Here is an 18,801-nt window from a genome sequence, read left to right as displayed (position 1 = left end):
CCTTCAGCTACAAGCAGGAAGCAAAGGGACGCTAATGTTAGGAAACTCAGAGAACTAACACAGAGGAATAAACTAAAACCAGATTAAATAAGAAACAAACGTTCAAAACCAGAAACCCACACAAAACTACAAGTCCAAACACAGATCATGCGTCAAGACCCAGCTCACCACACAGTCCACATGGATACAGCTCAGTTTATTTTAATAATGTGATGCTACTCATGAAATGTTGCAGTAGCAGATTTATGCTTTTGCAGATGCTTAACATTAAGATTATTTTTTCTTTTGCAGAGAAATCCTTTTTGTTCTGCTCATTCTTTTCTTTTTTTTTTAAGGTCAGTTCCTCTGTCAGGTTGTTGTGGGAAATAAAAACACAGTTAAAAAGTATTTTTACTGCATCATAGTTGCTCATTATTACCGATGTGATTAAGTTACATATTTGGTGAAGTTACTTGTTTAAGACTCAAAATTAAAAGTCTAGGACTTGGACTTGAGTCAGAACTTGCATGTGTTTAATTGGGACTGGATTTGAGACCTGGGTGGAAAGACTTGAGGCCAACTGTGCCCGGCAAAACGACAACTTGGTCACACCTACAACGCTCAAAACATCTTGGTTACCCGGCCTTTTGGAATAATATTCTGTGGACTAATGAAACAAAAGTGGATTATTATGGAAGGTGAAGACATCTCTAATCCTCATCCCAGTTCAACTACATCACACGTCACATCTGGAGTAAAACTGAGACAGCCTTTCAGAAAAAGGAGCCTAGAGTTAAACGTGGCGGTGGTCTGGTCGAGGACTGCTGTACGACTTCAGGATGACTTATATGATTTGCCTTAATTGATGAAGCCATAAATTCTCATCTTTACCAAATCATTCTAATGCAGAGTGTCCAATCATCAGACTGAGAGCTTCAGATTTATTCCTGCCCTCGCCTGGCAACCGTGACGCGCTAAACACTAACTAGTAAAAATGCAGATCGAAATCTTTCTGAGTTTTTAGTTATTTATTTTTTATTTTTATTATAATTAACTTTCTTTTTTTTTAAAAAATGTATTTATTAAAATATCCTGTTGGACCCAATAGGAATTTTGGGATAGGGTTTGACTGAGAAGAGGTCTTTGATTTTTGGACAGGTTTTGTTGCACAGCTGCGATGTAATCTGCCTTAAAATGCAGCCTGTGAATTCAGACATATGCTGTATGTAAGGCTGGTAATAATTTTCAGAGGCCTCTGTGTGGCCGTAGGATTTAACTTTGTAGAGAACAAACTGTGATGATTTGTAGGTGCTTAGAAAAGCACCTCACATTACATGTGAGCAAAACGTGTAATGAATGTTTTGCTCACTGGTTCAATCAGTTGGAATGGAGTTTGAATAATTATGAATTAACTTTAATTTTCAGCGTTTTCCCCAGTATTAACCCTTTTGTGCATAGCGGCCACGGCAGTGGGCAGCTATCTAACAGCCTTTTTATGTTATAAATGCACACAGACCACTGAAGTGGACACTGGTGAGTCACACAATACACCGTCAACTACTGGCCATCCACTGTGAGTAAAAAAACATATTTGTTAAATCCCAATATTGAAAAAGCAACTCAGGAATATCCAGTTCCTCCTACTGTAGAAACTCTTGCAGGTAAAAACATATATATATATATATATAGTGACATCAAATCACTTTTTTTTATAGCTAATATTTTTTTATATGTGTTTATAAATAATCCCTAAAGACTAATACTAGTGATGTATAATAACAACTTTGTATTTGGAGAAAAATACAACTGATTACCTAGAAAAACTTTTCCTTTTTTTTTTTTTTTACAAAATTTGTTTTCACACCTTTTTTATGTCTTAAGAAAATAAAAAAAAAAATTAAAAAAAATACTGACATACAGGATCATAATTCATGCACAAAAGGGTTAAAATGCTGTTGCAGAAAAGCCTTATTAATTTGTAGACTTTTTTTTTTCTCTTACTTGTAAATGAATTCATCAATCTATTAAGCCGTTAATGTTATTGTATTATTTAGATTGCAGACATACGGAGAATCCTCCCCAAGTGTTTCCTCCGTGTGTCAAACACCGGGTCACACAGCCCCGAGGCCTGTTTATCCACTAAAACGTCCAAGGTTGTGTCACGGTCAAATGACTACCAAAAGTTGATTGACCTTATGACATTTTGCTGGGCTCTTAACCGTTTAGCATCAGTAGCAGCAATTTGTGCTCATTCACATCACGAGGGTCCTCGAGCCTTCAGCTACAAGCAGCGCCGCCCGCAGCTCTTTGATCGGCTGAGCGTGACGTTTCATGGTTGGAATATGCAGATTGTCTTTCTTCCATTCTCTCTTGCTTCAAATGAAAGATATCTCCCCTGGTTCAAAGCCCGGTGCATGTTCCAAACGCTGGGCCGTCGAAGAAAATCACTTATGGCTGGCTTTCCAGTTGAACTGTCATGGCTAAAAGAAATGAAGAGGTTGGGAGGAGGAGGAGGAGGGATATGAGGGGTGGTGGTGGCGGTAGAGGGGGTGTTGGAATGGGGCCTGTGTGTGTGCATGCGTGTGTGTGTGTGTGTGTGTATGTGTGTGTTGGGGTGGTGTCCTTTTGATCTTTTTAGGGCAGCAGAAAGGGAGTGGGGGCACGGGGGGCTTTGCCTGAACTGGCAAACACATTTAGCTGGTAATTGTTTGGATCAGACTGACAGTCAGTCTTGGAAATGCAAGGACAAACAAAAGTTTACAGCTCCAATTGGAAAAGTCAACAGGTCCCACATAAGGCTTGTACACAAACAATGAAATTGTGGCAGAGAAGCTTGGCTTTGATCAGCTGTTTGCATTTCAATTATCCAGCCCCGCTTGGACCGCCGGCTTTTGTTAACGCTGCTGAATTGTTTCTTCGATTTAATGAGCTCTCTTGTCATTTCTGATAGCTGATCCGTCCGTCTTGTCTGGCCTGTAACCAGTGTACGCGATTTATCCTCAGAGGCACATTTCTTCGTAAAGCAGCGTGTTTTCTTGTCGTACGTGAAACCAACGTGAATTCAGAGTAGTACATTTTTGTGGTGTGTGTTTTTTCCTGGATTTGGGACAAAATGAAGGCAGGAAAGACCAAAGGGGAAAAAAAAAAACCCGGCACTCTCAGAATTAAAAGTAAATTTTATTTGAAAAAATGCGTTAAATTGTTTATTCCGACATTCAGTTGATCCTCTAATTAAAAGCAAAGATACACATGGTTAGTATTTGCCGTACCGCAGGATTTTTTCAAATGAAACATCTCAGTCGTTACAGTTTGGAAGCAATTCCCTTCCACGACAGTCTAGCTAGCACCAACCAGAGCTGATATGTGCGTCTTCAGCTGTGTTTTGTGCAACTCATCCGTGTTGTACGTGAAATGAAACCCACGTGTCTTCAGTCATTTTTGGTTCCTGGTGTCATCTTGGGTTCTCATTTTAAAGTTTGGCAATCGTGTCAAATCCTTTTCTGTGCAAAGGCACCTTACCTGGAGAATTAAAAATAAACCCAGATGAAAATCAATATTGATCAAAATTGGAAGCACTTTCTACAGGAAGGACCAGCTTTGGAGCAATGAATGATTGTCACAATGTTTTAAATGAATTTGATTAAAGATATAAAAAGCTACGTTTTTAATTATGTAGCTGTATTTTAAACTTTCTCTGACCTCCCCCCTTTTTATCTACTCATAAATCAGACATAAATGTTGAATTTAGTATTTGTACAAACTTTGCTTCTCATTTTTAAAAAAAAAAACAACAACAAAAAACAGCTAAGTGAATTTAATATCATCCAGTAATGGTTTATGTATGATTACTAAGTTGTTTAACGTGCAAAGTTAAAATAGAAATGAAATTGATTTTAAAACTTAGTTGAAAACATTTCCTTTCATTTGTATTCATCAGAACTCATTTAATGTCTTTCAACATAAATAATAATATCCATCCATCCATCTATTTTCTAACACCCTTGTCCCTAGTGGGGTCGGGAGGTGGTGCTGGTGCCGATCTCCAGCGAACGTTGCAGGCGAAAAAATAATAGTATCAACAATAAATTATATTTATAATTCCCCTTTTATGTCGCAAATTGAAATCACAAAGGGCAAATAACTGATGGCCTCTGAGTTGATGTGGTTTTCTGTCGTCATATTTGCCACAAAAATTGGAGCTGAGCAGTGTTTGGATTTCTTGCTCCTCTTTGGTGCTGAAAACCAATAAAAACACGTTGAACAGACAACAGCGAAGAATAAATGAGCAGAAATATCACAATCAGAGAATCCCAAGTGTTTAAGGACCAAACAATGGTTCCCCGCTGACACCCTCACGTTTCTGAGTGTTTCACAGTGAACCACGGGTTGCTGAAAGCTGGAAGAAGTGCTTATTTGATGAGGGCGGCTTCTGTGTCAATGTGAGGCATTCAGGGCCGGTTTAGGGAGCCAGGGTCGCGTTCTCTGGTCACCGCTGCTATTCTGCGGCCTCCACAGGGGAGGTCGAAGGTGGGGGTTAAATTGCTCCGTACGCAAATGAAGAAGGTAGCTCTGTTTGTTTATTTGGGGTTAAGTACGACGGTTGGGGATCAATAAAATGGATGAAAGCTAGTTTACACCCAGTTTTCAGCACCAGAATTGCTCCACATTTGCATGGCAGCATTGGCGACACAGAAGGTGTGATTTTTCCCACAACTCCGTTCTTCTCTGAGGCTGACTTTACTTACACTTACTGACACTGTGGGGGCCGTTATGGCTACAATGACCCTATTGAGGGCCACCTGATTTTACCCTCAAGCTGTCTGCAAACCTGGTTTCCGAACACACACACCTTTAAACGTGCGCTTCATCACAAACTCTGCCTTTTATTTCAGACTCTATCAAACTGGTTATTGTTTGTTTCTGTATTTGCCCTTACTTGTCGGCAGTCGTTAAATTCCTAAAGCACTGACATGGATCTGGTCTCAGTGGAAAATCCCCTAGTTAATCCAATGTGGAAGGACTTAAGTGGATTAATGTCAAGTGTTGTCAAGACTGTTTGATTTGGAGCTTTTAGCTTGGAAGGCCTGTGATAGTTGACAGGTTTACTTCACTCTTCCCTGGAAAGTAAAGTTGAATTATTATAAATATACTTCAAAACAAAACAACAACAACAACAAAAAAACTCCCAGCAAAATTGTAAGATTAAATGAGCAGTTACCGTTTCGAAAAAGTTCAACTCAAATCAACTTTTTTCACCTGTAAAAAAATAAAAAAAATACAAAATTATCAAACACAGAAGCTCCTTGACTTTTATTTGCCTTTCAAAGGGATAGGCAATGCAACTTCAGCATTCATGTGTTGCACTGCAGATTTCGATATTATATCTGAAATTTGTCGATTTGTGAGGGTGAGATGGATCCACGCAGACAAAACATCACCAGGGGAATCCTTGTTAAAAGCTTTAATAATGAATGAAAAGACATGTAACTAAGACAAGGGCAACAGAACAATCCAGCAATATTAATAACAAAAAAATTTTTTTAAAAAGAAACAAAACAGTGAGCATAAATACTTTGGACCCTTATCCCGTTTTCTTAAAGTTTCAGAAAGCGGGATAAGTGAAAATGTTTCAGGTCTGGGGTAAATATGAGCATTTCCTCCACCTGTCAGGTGAGACACTGGGGTTCAATCTCCAGCAAGAGCTCTTGATCAAAGATATTTACACGCAGCAATGCTTGGATATCAATGTTTACATTAAATACATCCTTAAGACTATTGAGCAGGGGTGAATCCAGGAGGTTTTAAAAGAGGGCTAAGAGGGGCCCAGTGATGACCTTGGGGTGTTACACCAAAATAATATTTTAAGTGTAAAATATGCAAGCGGTAGAGGTCGCCACATACAGATACAAATCTGAGCCATCCGAGTAAATTGTTTCCAAAATGTCCTGCAGGAGACACTTTTCACGGAGCTCAAAAGTTTTCTGTATGTCTCTGAATGACTTTTTACTACATTTAAACAAGTCTTATCATTGTCTTGTATTTACTGTAAAAGAGTTGCTTCGAGTAGCTATAACAGAGTACAAACCAGAGGAGCTCATTTTTTTTCACAGATTATCTACAGTATGTTATACTGCCACAATATAGTGATGATTTCAACAAATACATAAAAAAACTTTTTTATAAAAGCTATATACTGCGGCTTTAACCCCAAGTTGCCCATTAATCTGCGTAAGGGTGTGTGTGCGTGTGTTCGTGAGCCTGAATGGGTGAATGTGGCTCTGCTGTGAAGCGCTGTGAGTGGTCAGTACAGGCACCACATACATTCAGTCCATTTATGGCAGTAAGTGCACATTCAGCATGCAGGAGGAATGCGTTAACTTAGAATCAGGGCCTTGCTTTTATTATTCCAGTACATTGTGATGTAAAACTTGGTCCACTTTGGACGGAGACAATGGTCTTCCAGCAGTTTTTATGTCACAACAAGCTTAAATAGTCATGGGTTGTTCCATCACGTCAAGTTGAAAGCCATTCTAAAATTTTCAGCATCGGGTTTTGGTAAAGATATGTATGTATTTCAACCTAAAAATATATTTATGACTCAATGTGTATTCAAGAAAACGCAAAATAAATTCATCTGCACCCAGTTTTCTATTTCTAAAGTAACAGATGCAGATGATGGAAACGACAAAAATGCATGAGAGTGACGCATGTCGAAAACAGTTTTTGAGATTTGTTTTTTTTACAATCTTATTAAAATTAGAAAACCAAGAAATCACATTTGCTTAGGTCAAACTCCAGTCCTCAAGGTCCGCTGTCCTGCAGTTTTTAGATGTGCCTCAGGTACAAAACATTGGAATGAAATGGCTTCATCACCTCCTCCTTGTGTAGATCAGTTCTCCAGAGCCTTAATGACCTAATTATTTTATTCAGGTGGTGCAGCAGAGGCACATCTAAAAGTTGCAGGTCAGCGGCCCTCCAGGACTGGAGATTGACACCCTTGGCTTAGGTATTCACAGCCTTTGTGTAATAATCTGTTCATCCACCTTTGGCAGAAATTACAACCTCCAATCTTTTTGGACATGATGTCACAAGCTCAGCTCACCTATCTTTAGTTAGTTTCACCCATTCTCTTTTGCAGTTCTCCTCAAGCTCAGTCAGGTTGGATGGGAGACGTCCATGCACAGCCATATTCAGATCTCTCCAGAGGTGCTGAATCGCATTCGAGTCTGAACTTCAGCTAGGCCACTACAGGACATTCACAGAACCGTTCTAAAGTCACTCCTTTTAGAATCAGGCTATGTGCTTTGGATTGTAGTCCTGCTGATAAACGATCTATCGCCCAAGTCTGAAGCCAAGCGCATTAATCAAGGACGTCTCTGCACACTGTTGCATTCATTTTTTTCACTATTTTGACTAGTCTCCCAGTTCTTGCTGCTGCAAAACACCTGGATAGCATGATGCTGCCACCACCAAGCTTCACTGTAGGGACTGGTGTTGGCCTGGTAATGAGCCATGCCTGGTTTATTCCAAACCATAACCCCTGGTATTCACACTAAACACATTGATCTTTGTCTCCTCATGCTGGATCTCTGACAGCATGAGGAAAGATCGCTGGGTTTTCCCGACACCCTGACTAGGGGCGCTTCTGCCCTGATCTCTGCCTTGATCGTTTAGTTTAGACAGCTGGCTATAGCTCTAGGAAGAGTCCTGCTGGTTCCAAACTTCTTCCAATAATGAATGATAGAGGCCACTGAACGCCTAAGGACCAAACTGAGGAAACCCAGCGGATTGCAAGGAGCCATTGACTTGCACCGTTTGCTCCTCCTGCACAAGCGTGTAGCAACAGTGGACAGTCACCTGCAGTGTGTCAGTGACTTCGGAGCAATCCTCCACACTGAGCATGCAATGCAGCGAGAGCGGAAAGGAAAACTCCCCTTTGCATTAAGAAACTCACAGTGGAGAACGGCTCAGTGTGAGTGTCTGTTCGCCACTGGCCATGACTGACTGTGGGTTTGAGAAGACAAAGCATACACACAGTCGATCTGGATAAGGCAATGTCGTTTTTTTTGTTGTTTTTTTTACACAATCAAAAGAAAAATGCCCAAAAAGAAATAAAATACAAACAAGCAAAAACATTATAGGGCAGCTGTTGAAAGACAGACTACAGTTGATGATGTTCCAGTTGTCACTGATCAAACACAACTCTAAAAAAAATTGCTTTATAGATTTAAAGGAAGTGTTTCAGCATTTTTGTAGTTTACTGGAAGTCCGATTCAGATCTGTCTAGTTTTAGTTGGGACAGCGTGTAATATGCATTAACCTGAAAAGGGAGAGATGATACCAGGTTATAGCTTTAGTGCTAATTTACACCCGTAGACTAGTCCATGTGTGAGCTAGGGGTCAGGGAATCGTAGAACACATACTCTGAATCTTCTTATTTGGTTCAGATTCTGGGGATGCAGAGTTTACTTGAACCATTAGACCCGAGTTAAGGATCTGTTGTGATTGTACTAACATACAATTATAGCAGACCTTTAATGTATTTTGGTGCTACGTCTGTGGTGAGGACTGGGAGACATCGAAGCAGTTGGTCCATCAGGAAGCTATTTGTCGAGCAACAAAAAACGACATCAACGTTTACCTTAGGTAACTATTAACATTTATAAGAATTGTACTATTAATAAAATTAGCAATAAACTGTCGATGGAGTAACAAAAAAACAACAACTTTCTTCGTATTATTGCCTTCCTTTTACAGCCATGATGTTCACTAACATGACATGTTCATGTTCAGACAACCTTTCAACCACGTGAAGAGGACGAAGACAATCTCGTGTTGACGCCTTGTAACATTTCATCGTTGCGGCACACTGTTTAGGCTGAAGGTACAGTTGATTTAAAAGATATATATATATTTTCATTGAGGTTGTGCTCGAAGGACAGAAAGGTGGGTTAGCCGCTGCTCGTTGTTGTGTACTGATTTGTGAAGATTTTCCACATACGAGTCCCAAGCAAGCACGTATCAAACAGGAGTTTAATGTCAGTGTCCTAATGTACATTTGTTACACCTCTTAAATAAATATTCCATCTTTAAAATTATTATGCACATCCTCAAATAAAAAATATATTCATATATGTATAAAAACAGACATTAAGAGTGAAACAACAACCCATAAGGTGAGGGGGCAGGAAAGGGGGTAAACACATTTTGTACATGAGTCACTACAGTCAGATCAGGAAACCTGTTAATATAAATTATAGCTGCCACATCGTCCCATAATATGCTATGAGCGCTCAGTTTGCTTAAATGAATTCAGTAAAGATGAAACGTCTGGCACACAGCCTGAACACCAAAGTGTCCCCCCCCCCCCCTGTGCTGTTACTTCCTGCGCTCTGCAGTGTCGTGTCTCACAGTGTGTCCGTAAACTCAGCGTTTCCTGGCAGTGCGGCCGCTCAGGGTCCTTCAAGTCTCCTTGAGCAGCAGGCGAAAGTCCAAAAAAGAATTTAAAAAACGTCTCCTCTAGTTAAAATGATATGCAACAAATCAAAAAGACACACTCTACAAAGATGCTGAAAACGAGACGAATGACGGGGCCCTGAAACAGAAATTCTCAGCACTAAAAAAAAAGTCTGGAGTACAAAAATAGATTTTAATATGTATGTTTTCTTATTCTTTTATGTCCATGAACTTCCATTGTTCACTTGAGAACATTTGAAAATAGGCTACGAGTTAAGATACAGTACAAAAAAATATCTAAAGGTTCGTTTTCGAGAGGGACACATAATGTTTCGGTATTTCAGTCAATATTTAAGTTCTTTTGTCCTCCCTTTTTTGTTTTCGGGTCTTTCTATTCCACCTCAGTGCCGTGAAGAGTACCGTGTGCGTTTAGTCCTTTGACTGAAAGGGTAGTGGATGAAGTCAAAAGGCCGATGTTGACCTGGATGGGTGGGCTGCTGCCCCTTCGGCAACCTCTTCATGAAATGCACCTCACGCTGGTGCTGGCGTGTCCTAGAGCCCCGGCGTGGCCGGCCGCGGCGAGTGAAGGCCATGTACCAGCCGTCGTACCGGGCGTTCCTCAGGGCTGTGTAGTTGTTTTCCAAGACGATCTCGGTGAAGATGCAGTCGCGGCCCTGTCCGTTTTCCTGCAGGGAAGTCATTTGCAAAAAATCCTTGACTAAGATTCGCAGATGGAAGCAACAGATATATAAAGGCTACACCTGGACATGCTAACTCGCGTGCACACGCAAACACACACAGGGAGCAGATGCTACAGTCATTACAGATCAGAGAGTGATGGGGTCAGTCAGCAAGCAGCGACTCTTCACCCGCCTTCATTGTACCTCTACGAAGCTTTTAGGGTAGATGCAGGTTGTCCTGCCAAAAGGCCTTTATTAACATGAAGTGTTAGGTTTACTCCCAGTTTTATCTACGGTTGTGTTTGTGGGTAAATCTAGCCACCACTGATAAAATCCAACATATCTTAGCCATGCTCTGATGCACTCCAAACCAACAGAACAGTTCAGAGACGTTTAAAGTCAGGTTTTCCCCCAGAAAACTTGCTAACCCCGGTGGTTGGGTGCTAGGGCAGTCATTCATCCAGTGGCCTGTTGTCTTTTTGAGTTAAAAAAAACATTTAAAATTGACAGGAAATTTGAAAATATTACTTGATAATTATGTCTTATTCAAAGATTGGAGGATTAACACCTGAACACCAACTACAAAAACTTTAAAAAAAATGCAAGCATATAAAAAGTAAATAAATAAGCAATGTTTAGCCTGGTGGGGGCATGAGTAAAGCCTGGTGGCCCGCCAGGCTTATAATACACTGAGGGATACTCTAGTTAAAGTTTGAATGTTGTGTCATCTTCAGTCACTGACATGAGCCGTCATGTACAACTAAAACATACAGTAAGGTGATGTAAAGTTGCTCCGCTCTGGTCCACTGTAACAACCACCCACCTTTTTGGGCAAAGGGTGCTTTAAAAATAGCAAAGATGAACCCACAAACATACATCCGTCCCAAACCGCATGCTCATTCTCTGTGTCTTTTGCTCATACATGCATGCACACACACGCACGCACCCCCGCAAACGCACACACACCAAGCCCAGAGTCTACTTTGACTGGGATGGAAGCTTGGGGCAGATGGTGTTTGAGGCAGGGTGCTGGGTGGGTGGAGGGTGAGTGGGAAAAGGTGGGGGAATCTGTTTATTAGCCCGTCGCAGTGAGAGTAGGGCGCTGGCATAAATCTCAGCTTCTGACACACACCAACAGAGCATCGTGTGCCGATCCCAAACTAAACTCCAATATGGACACTTTGAATGCTTGAACTGCAGCCTGAGTCTGTTCCACATTTGCCTCTCGGTGCTTTCATTAGGGATCAGCCGGGTGAACGCATTGACATAAAAGTATAGTGTGTTCATTGTTTCTGCTTTTGGACTAAAACTTATTAGAATTATAAAAATAATACATTTTATTTATAATGCCCCTCAAAGGCCTGTCATGCTTCCTCTAATTGAAAGGGACCTCTTAAGGACAGGGGGGTAGTTGACACAAATAAAAAAAGGAGTGACCCCTACTACAACAAGACCAAAGGAGGGGGTAAATTACAATAAAACACACTGCCTTCTGCAGGCCATCGTCTAACAGTATACCTGTTACTTGTTTCTTGGATCTTCAGCAGTTCACCATAGTGACATGTTAACCCTGTTCACTCAGGTTATCCTGCCCAAGGCAACCCTAACCGTTGTCATTTCTCTAGTCCAGACAGTTCAACATCGACTCTCATCTAAACATTCAGAGGTTTCCGAGCTACAGCGAAGCCGTCGGCTTGTCCTCCGCGCTTCAGCCGGGTGGCCGGCCTTTTGTCCTCACCTTGCCAATGAGCTTCCCCTTCCTGTTCATGCAGATGTAGAGGCCCGTCTCAGCTCCCTTGATGCGAACTCGACTTCCAAACGTGTCGGTCTCTACGATGAGCTTCGCTGAGGGAGACGAGAAAGATGAGTTTGTTCAGAAAGCGAAGCATCGGAGGTTTCAGCAAGCCCACTTTGAATTTCCTCCGAAAATTTCAACATATTACAAATCAGTGAGTCCTATGCTGTAAGAAAGAAAAACGTGCATGAACGACAACGACCGCTTGAGAGGATTTCAAGATCTACACAAACATACCAAACACACGCACACACACACACACACACACCCACACGCATACATTGGGTAAAACCTATGGGAGCATTCCTGGAGATTTATGCAAGCTGAAATTCCCACAGAATGATAAAACCATGTGCCTGTTGATTCTTTGAAAGCTGAAGAGACAATTCTAGCAGCGGGTTAGGAGTCGCTCAGAATCCCCGCAATCGCCTCCCTCACTCATAAACCTTCGCATTTATCTCCATAGCATGACAGGATTCTAACAGGCACGGAGTCAAGACTTTTTGGAACGAAAAGCAACTTCTTGTATTCTGTCTCGCTTCCACGTTATTCCGTACATCTACAGCTTGCTTTTCCAGATGTTTCACAGATCACACCTACTCCGAGACTTTAGATGAAACCGTCAGCTAGAGACCAAAGTGAGGACTGTCATGGCCGACCCACTTAAATACGAGTTCCAGCTGAGGTCAGAAGCAGCAGTTAGAGCAGAGCACAGTATTGACCAACAAAACCAAAATGTTGGAGACAACGTCTCCATCACACTTCCTGCTGCTTAACACATCCGGCAAGCAGATAGGTCTGTGCAGAGACCTCTGAATTAAAAGCAACACCAAGCACGCTGCTAACCTCTGCATTTCTTTAGCCACGCGGATTTCAGCGCGCAACGACACTGCCCGGCCTGCTTCAAGAAGTGAGTGTGAAAGGTGGGGGTGGAGAGGGAAGATAAGCTATGCAGGAAATGTTCAGGAGGCAGAACATCTAATGGCTCTTCCAGACATATAGAATCTCTGCAGACAACCTTCTAGCACCAAAGATAACCTGAGGGGCATACGTCAGAACGTCTCCCTCCACTTGGGTCGCTAATGGCTTTTGTACCTTTAGGTTATTGAATGATGAACCCAAAATAAACTTTGATTCAAAAAGGTATCAGAAGGCTCCTCAATTACTGCTGACACGTTACTGACTGAAAGTACACAATACCGCTCTGGGAGGAAAAAAAAAAGTAATAAGATACCACTGCACTGGACCCCACTGGAAAATCTCCTGGTTATTTCACCAAATATTGATTTCTGAACTCTTCCTGAGTTAAAACATTAGTGTTGTTGTTTCAAATTTGCATTATTTGAGGTCTGGAAGTACAGCATCTTTTTTGTTGTTTTGACCATTTTTCATTTTCTGCAAATGAATACAATTCATATATATATATATATATATATATATATATATATATATATATATATATATAATGTGACAAAAACCAATAGTCATACCGTGCGCATCTCCATCTTCGGCCATGGCATTGATCTTCTTGTTGGGCAGGACCTGCACATGCTTGCCGCTGGTCCGGCTGTACAGCTGGTAGATCCGGATCAGCCTGCGGCTCACCCGGTCCGTCACCTTGCTCTGCTCGCTTACATGCTGCGTGAAATTAGGCGGGGACTGATTGGTTACCTGTCAGAAATTAAGACGGCATCACAATTATCAGTGCTTGCTTTTTTTTTTTTTTTTTTTTTTTTTATGCAATTGCTTCCTAGGCCATTTTAGTATTTGATTTATGAAAACAAAACAAAACATAAAAAAACCACACACACACACACACACACAAAACAGAAAAATTGTTGAAAAACATTCTAGGAATTTTAACAGATCCAATTATGTACGATTAGAATCAGGACTTTGAGCATTTTTCAACGAAATGCTATATGTAATGAGAAAAAAAACCCAACTTGTTTTCTTTGTCTTTCTTTCTTTCTTTTTTCTTTTTTTTTTTTTGCTTTTGACAAGCTGCTATGACAACTTCCAAAAGAGAGTCCGCCAGAAGACGGTGACCGCGTCCAAAGGGACGGACTTTGTGATTACAGGTTGTGCGTAAGGAGAATGTCCGCTTCGGTGTACACGCACACACACACCCACACACACACACACACACACCCACACACACACAGAGTAAGAGAGAGAAAAACATTTTGTTGAATCAATGTTGGATTATTCGCGTGAAAACGCACTGAATCGGCTTACTAGGCCTATAAATATGAATTTATGATCCAAATTCAGGATAAAGCCACAAACTACCTGATGCCATTTTTGGGGTTGTTTTTTTTTTTTGTGTGTGTTTTTTTTTCTCACTAAATCATTTCCTCCTGCCCGACGGGCCGCCGCGCGTCTGCCAGGGCCGGAGTGAGCCCCGCTGTCCGCCGTGGGAGCCATCAGATAGTGTTTCATCACATAATGTTACGGTGCACCATTGCTGCATTATATTTGAATGGCTCTTGCAATAAATAAATAAATAAAATAAAATAAAAAAATCCTAGGCGGCAACGTTAATTATTATTATTATTTTTAAAAAGATACATACCTGAGCATAGAAGCAGAACACAAACAGGTGCAGAAATCTACAAAGAAGAAAGCGGAGAGTTGGTTATTTCACTCAGGCATGCGACGTTTCAGCGGAGACAGGAGAGACGGAGGGAAGCTCTCACAGATAGCCGAGTCTGGATGGGACGGCCCCCATGATGGATGGATGGATGGAAGGATGGATGGATGGAATGATGAAGGTGGACAAACCCTCCGGGGTTTTTTTTTTTTGGTTTTTTTTTTTTACTGGCAGGTGTCCGTTTGGGGCTCGCAGAAGTCAAAGCTCATCCAAGGCTTCCAGTCGAGTCGACAAGTCCAACAGATTACAGAGAAATCCTCCAAAGGTCAGCGGTACTGACAGCGCGGCTCACGCTCGCCCTTTGCATTTTTTTTTTCTCCCCACAGCAAATTAAGAGAGAAAATTGTAACGATTAAAAAAAAAAATCACCGATGAGAGTAAAACCGATGACTTGAGTCACGGCTGAAGAAAGTCTAAGTGCACTTGCAGAAGAAAAAAGAAGAAGACGTTTTGGATGAAGCGCCGCGGAGCTCCTCCAGGACCGCGTCCTCATCTGCGGCCTTCAGGTGAGTGTGAGGCGACCGACCTCCGTCTCGTCAGTGTTGCCGCTGTGATTGGATGCTTCCCCTGCTGCTGTAGCTGCTGCTGCTGCTGCTGCTGCTGCTGCTGTAGCTGCTGTAGCTGCTGCTGCTGCGCTCTGTGGCAGGACTGAAGGCTGGAAGCTCCGCGTTTCCTGTCTCTGCTCCCATCCCACACCGCGCTCACACACCCAGGAGGCTCTGCTAAGAACAAGCCCCCTTTTTTTTTTTTTTCTTTCCTGCAAAACAAAAGCGGATACCCTGATCTACCCCCGTCCTCTCTCTTCAATCCCCTCCTCTCTCCCCCCTCCACCCCTCCACCACCCTTTGTCATCTCCCCCTTTACCTGGGGAGCTGACCGGAGCAGAAAGAAGCGAGGAGGAACCCGGCCTGCTCCGGTCCAACACGACCCAGGGTCTGGTCTTAATGAGGGTGTGTCCGGTTCTGGAAGCATCAACTGACATTAAGAGGCAAAGGTGGTTTTCATGACCCCGCAAACTGTCGAATCCCCCCCACCTGTTTCCCGCACCCCCACACTTTTTCTTCTTCCTCCTCCAGGGTTGCGCGGTCCTGAATATGGTCAGCTTGTGTATTGGCACCTCAAAGCGAGAGACCTTAAAAGGATTACAGGCGATTAGCGTTATTGACCCCACCCCTCACCGCCAAGCAATAAATAAATTAATTAATGAATGAATGAATGGCTCGCTCGCACTTCAAAGTCTGCAGAAATCACTTGGAAGCCCCGAATGATTACAAATTAGTTCTGCTCTAACCCAGAAGAATCACACACATTCATTATCGTTAATTAATCCTTAATTACCCAAAGGTAACGGATCATTGTGGTTTTTAGGACTGATTGATTTCGACCCAGCCCGGCTTCAGCAGACAGAGAAACTCTCGCCCAACAAACAATACCTCGTCCAGAGTGACGAATGGGGATAACAGGACGAACCTTTTCCATCCTGGCATAATTACGTCACACTGCACGTTCAGGCAGGGGAGGAGTGACGGCTGATCTGAAGGCTCACCAGAACACCCAGGTCGGCTAAACAAGCACAGTGACATTTGTTATCGGCTGTAATCGCTCCGGCTGTGGCTCTAGTTTCCAACAAGTCAAAAAAGGCGGAGGAAATCTGACGCGCTGCCCGCGCAGAGTCGTCCTTCCCCTGTCAAACACCAGTGGGCGCTCTGGTGACAGCGATCAGGCCTTTGGCGGAATCACCAGAGCAGTGTGTGTGGCACTCACACTCCACTGTGTTCAGGATCAGACCAGTGGGAGGTCTCCCAGAGTAGAGTTCGTTGATCTCAATATCCCCATGGCAACCTTCTCATCTGGTCTGTTTAACAAGTACAGTCTCAGGTCAACATCAGCAGCGGAAACTAGTCAACGGCAACTTTATTCCTGTTAGGGGAAACATTGCAGTTGCTTTGCATCGTCTCCACATGGTGACGGTGATACAGTGTGATCTGACTGAAGGTTAGATTTTCGATCAATATGGGTCGTTGCTGTGTTGTTGTACGTTGCTTTGAGATCTGGTTCTGGTTCTCTCAGTGACCCTCAAACCAATGGTAGCATCCTATAAAGATTAACTGAGTCAATTTACAAAGCTACTTACAAATGATGATTTTTTTTTTGTGCCTTTTTGTACGATTATATTCCTAAGTTTATGATCAATCGACTTGTGTTCTTGGATGTTATTCTTGTCGGGTCCACCTCCACCTCCACTGCAGTCCACCTCGGTTCAAGGTCACCCACGGTCAGCTCCAGGCGCCTCTGCTTCATCGCTCACCTCTTCCTCACAGCTCCTCCGGTGGGCTGGCCTGATGCCTCCACAGGTGCTCTGGTGGGTCAGAGTACCCGGGCCTTCTCGTTTCAGCCGTCGTCCTCATTACCCGCAGCTCACTTCAGCTCTCTCTGAGGACGAACTTCCACCACTCACCTCGGCTTGCTGTAAGCAAACAGAGCTCAGACTTAAAGGTTAAACTCACAGCATCAGATTGTAGCTGCGGTAACTAAACTAACTTTGGAGATTGCTCTTTGAACTTTTCCAGGGTGAACTTGTCAGCGCCTTAAGATTTCCCATTTAGATATTAAACAATTTTAAATCTTTTCATTTATCTATGCTGAAACCATTAAATCAGATTTTTGATCAGCATTTATATCCTCAAATAAATGTTCAATTTCTATGTGGGTGGTCTGTATTAAAATGTTAGCATTGCTAAGCAGCTGTTTAATTCATTTATCCTATGGGCCGGTTGTCGTGTTTTTAGATCCTGTAACTGATGACTTAATTTGGACTTTAAAAAAGTGCAAATAATTTATATTTAAATTTGTTTAATCCTTTCATTTATTTGTATAGTTGTGGATCTAAGTACTGTCAGCAATGCTTTCCAGTAACATAATTACCCAGTAAAACTGTTACATTTCCTGACAGATTAACATCTTTTAATACAAAAACCCAGTGGACTGCCTCGGAGCCCCACCACCAAGTTTCCTGGGGGGGAAAACTCTGCTTCCAGTTGGCAGGAAACCAGTCATGGCTCATCACCAGACCAATACCATCCCTACAGTGAAGCACGGTGGAGGCAGTGTCATGTTAGGGGGATGTTTTGCAACAGCAGAGGATGGCAGGCTAGTCAAAATAGAGGGGAAAAATGAATGCAACAGCGTACAGAGACATCCTGGACTAAAACCTGCTCCTCTTGACTTTCCGCTGGTTCATTTCTCAGCAGGAACAGGATCCACAGAAAGCACATAGCCTCGACTTAAAGGGAGAATTTAGAACTGCTCTGTGAACGTCCTGCAGTGGCACCAGCTGAAGTTCAGAATGATTCTGATTGAACATCTTTGAAGAGGAGGAGACCTGAAAATGGCTGATCTACCATGGAACCCCATGGAGCTTTAGAAGCAAATATAAATGTCATTTCTTGGTTAAAATTTTTTTACAAAATACTCAAACACGGTTGTTGACACTCTCATGATGGCACATGTGTTTGTTCCAATTTTGAGAAAAGATGTTGATTTACCTTTAATTACATTAGGAGTAAGGCTGCAGCATAGCAATATGTGGAAAAAGCGAACCACTATGAAGAATTTACAGATGCAATGCACATGAGAATATCTGCAAGCTGTAATAACTGTCATTTGTCACTTTATTTGCAAGATAAAATAACACTACAGCATTTTCAAAGGCTATAAAAGGTCCTTCCCTCTCTCTTTGTGTCTGTCACACACACGCCGTTTCTGCACCCAACTAGTATTGTCGCATATAACTGTAGGCCAATGTTATAATGCACACTTTCACCCAACAGTTTCCCCAGATATTTCTAGTGAAGATGTGCCTCTAATCATTATTTTAATCATTTTTAAATCGTATTAATTCTGTTTTCCAGCAGTTCTATTTGTTTTCTGTTTTTTTTTTAAATATATTATTTTCTAGAACACAAGTGTGACCAGGGTTAAGATGAGTATCTAACCAGCCTTCCCATCTTTCCCCACAGCCTATTGGTGATTTATAGGTGATGTGGTCCTAAAGTTTAACACACAATATTTTGTTGCAGCCACACTGTGTAAAAAAGTATGAACAATCAATTGTAGTGTTTTTGGCCACAACTGCCGTTGTCCCACTGGGCTTTAAGCACCAATGCTGACCATTTCCTATAAACAGATTAGAATTAAATCCTTGTCAAAAACCAAATACTTGGAATAGATTTTTCAAA

At 42.1% G+C, this 18,801-nt stretch overlaps 1 protein-coding gene and 1 long non-coding RNA gene across 3 annotated transcripts in view; one reads left to right on the top strand and one right to left on the bottom strand.

Annotated features, from left to right (window-relative positions):
- Positions 1–5,316, top strand: part of LOC116713505 (uncharacterized) — a 15,791-nt gene extending 10,475 nt beyond the window's left edge. Inside the window, exons 2-4 of the long non-coding RNA XR_004337880.1 lie at positions 2,506–2,519; positions 3,991–3,994; positions 5,307–5,316. This is a non-coding gene — a long non-coding RNA (uncharacterized LOC116713505). The remainder of the gene's footprint in view (positions 1–2,505; positions 2,520–3,990; positions 3,995–5,306) is intronic.
- Positions 5,317–8,994: 3,678 nt separating this feature from the next.
- fgf8a (fibroblast growth factor 8a) lies at positions 8,995–16,468 on the bottom strand. Of its 2 annotated transcripts, none has more exons than XM_032554047.1 (5): positions 16,034–16,468; positions 14,486–14,522; positions 13,401–13,581; positions 11,854–11,960; positions 8,995–10,121 (listed from the first exon to the last, which is right to left on the bottom strand). In XM_032554047.1, exons 1-5 carry the CDS (start codon positions 16,144–16,146, stop codon positions 9,837–9,839), a joined length of 723 nt encoding a protein of 240 aa, XP_032409938.1. In that variant the 5' UTR covers positions 16,147–16,468; the 3' UTR covers positions 8,995–9,836. The 2 variants fall into 2 exon arrangements, with proteins under 2 accessions (XP_032409938.1, XP_032409939.1); XM_032554048.1 differs by lacking the exon at positions 16,034–16,468 and adding an exon at positions 14,610–14,926.
- Positions 16,469–18,801: the final 2,333 nt, after the last annotated feature.

The sequence above is a fragment of the Xiphophorus hellerii genome, chromosome 22 (genome assembly GCF_003331165.1).
Source record: "Xiphophorus hellerii strain 12219 chromosome 22, Xiphophorus_hellerii-4.1, whole genome shotgun sequence".
Classification (NCBI taxonomy): domain Eukaryota; kingdom Metazoa; phylum Chordata; class Actinopteri; order Cyprinodontiformes; family Poeciliidae; genus Xiphophorus; species Xiphophorus hellerii.
The sequence above is the reverse complement of the archived record's forward strand: the minus strand, read 5'-3'. Positions and strand labels throughout refer to the sequence as shown.

Excerpts from the sequence above, each read along its gene's own strand:
- fgf8a (XM_032554047.1), bottom strand. The coding sequence starts at position 16,146 with ATGTCACTGTGCTTGTTTAGCCGACCTGGGTGTTCTGGTGAGCCTTCA. Across the intron at positions 14,523-16,033 it reads ATTATGCCAGGATGGAAAAG|ATTTCTGCACCTGTTTGTGT; the intron begins GTTCGTCCTGTT and ends TCTTCTTTGTAG. Across the intron at positions 13,582-14,485 it reads TGTTCTGCTTCTATGCTCAG|GTAACCAATCAGTCCCCGCC; the intron begins GTATGTATCTTT and ends AATTTCTGACAG.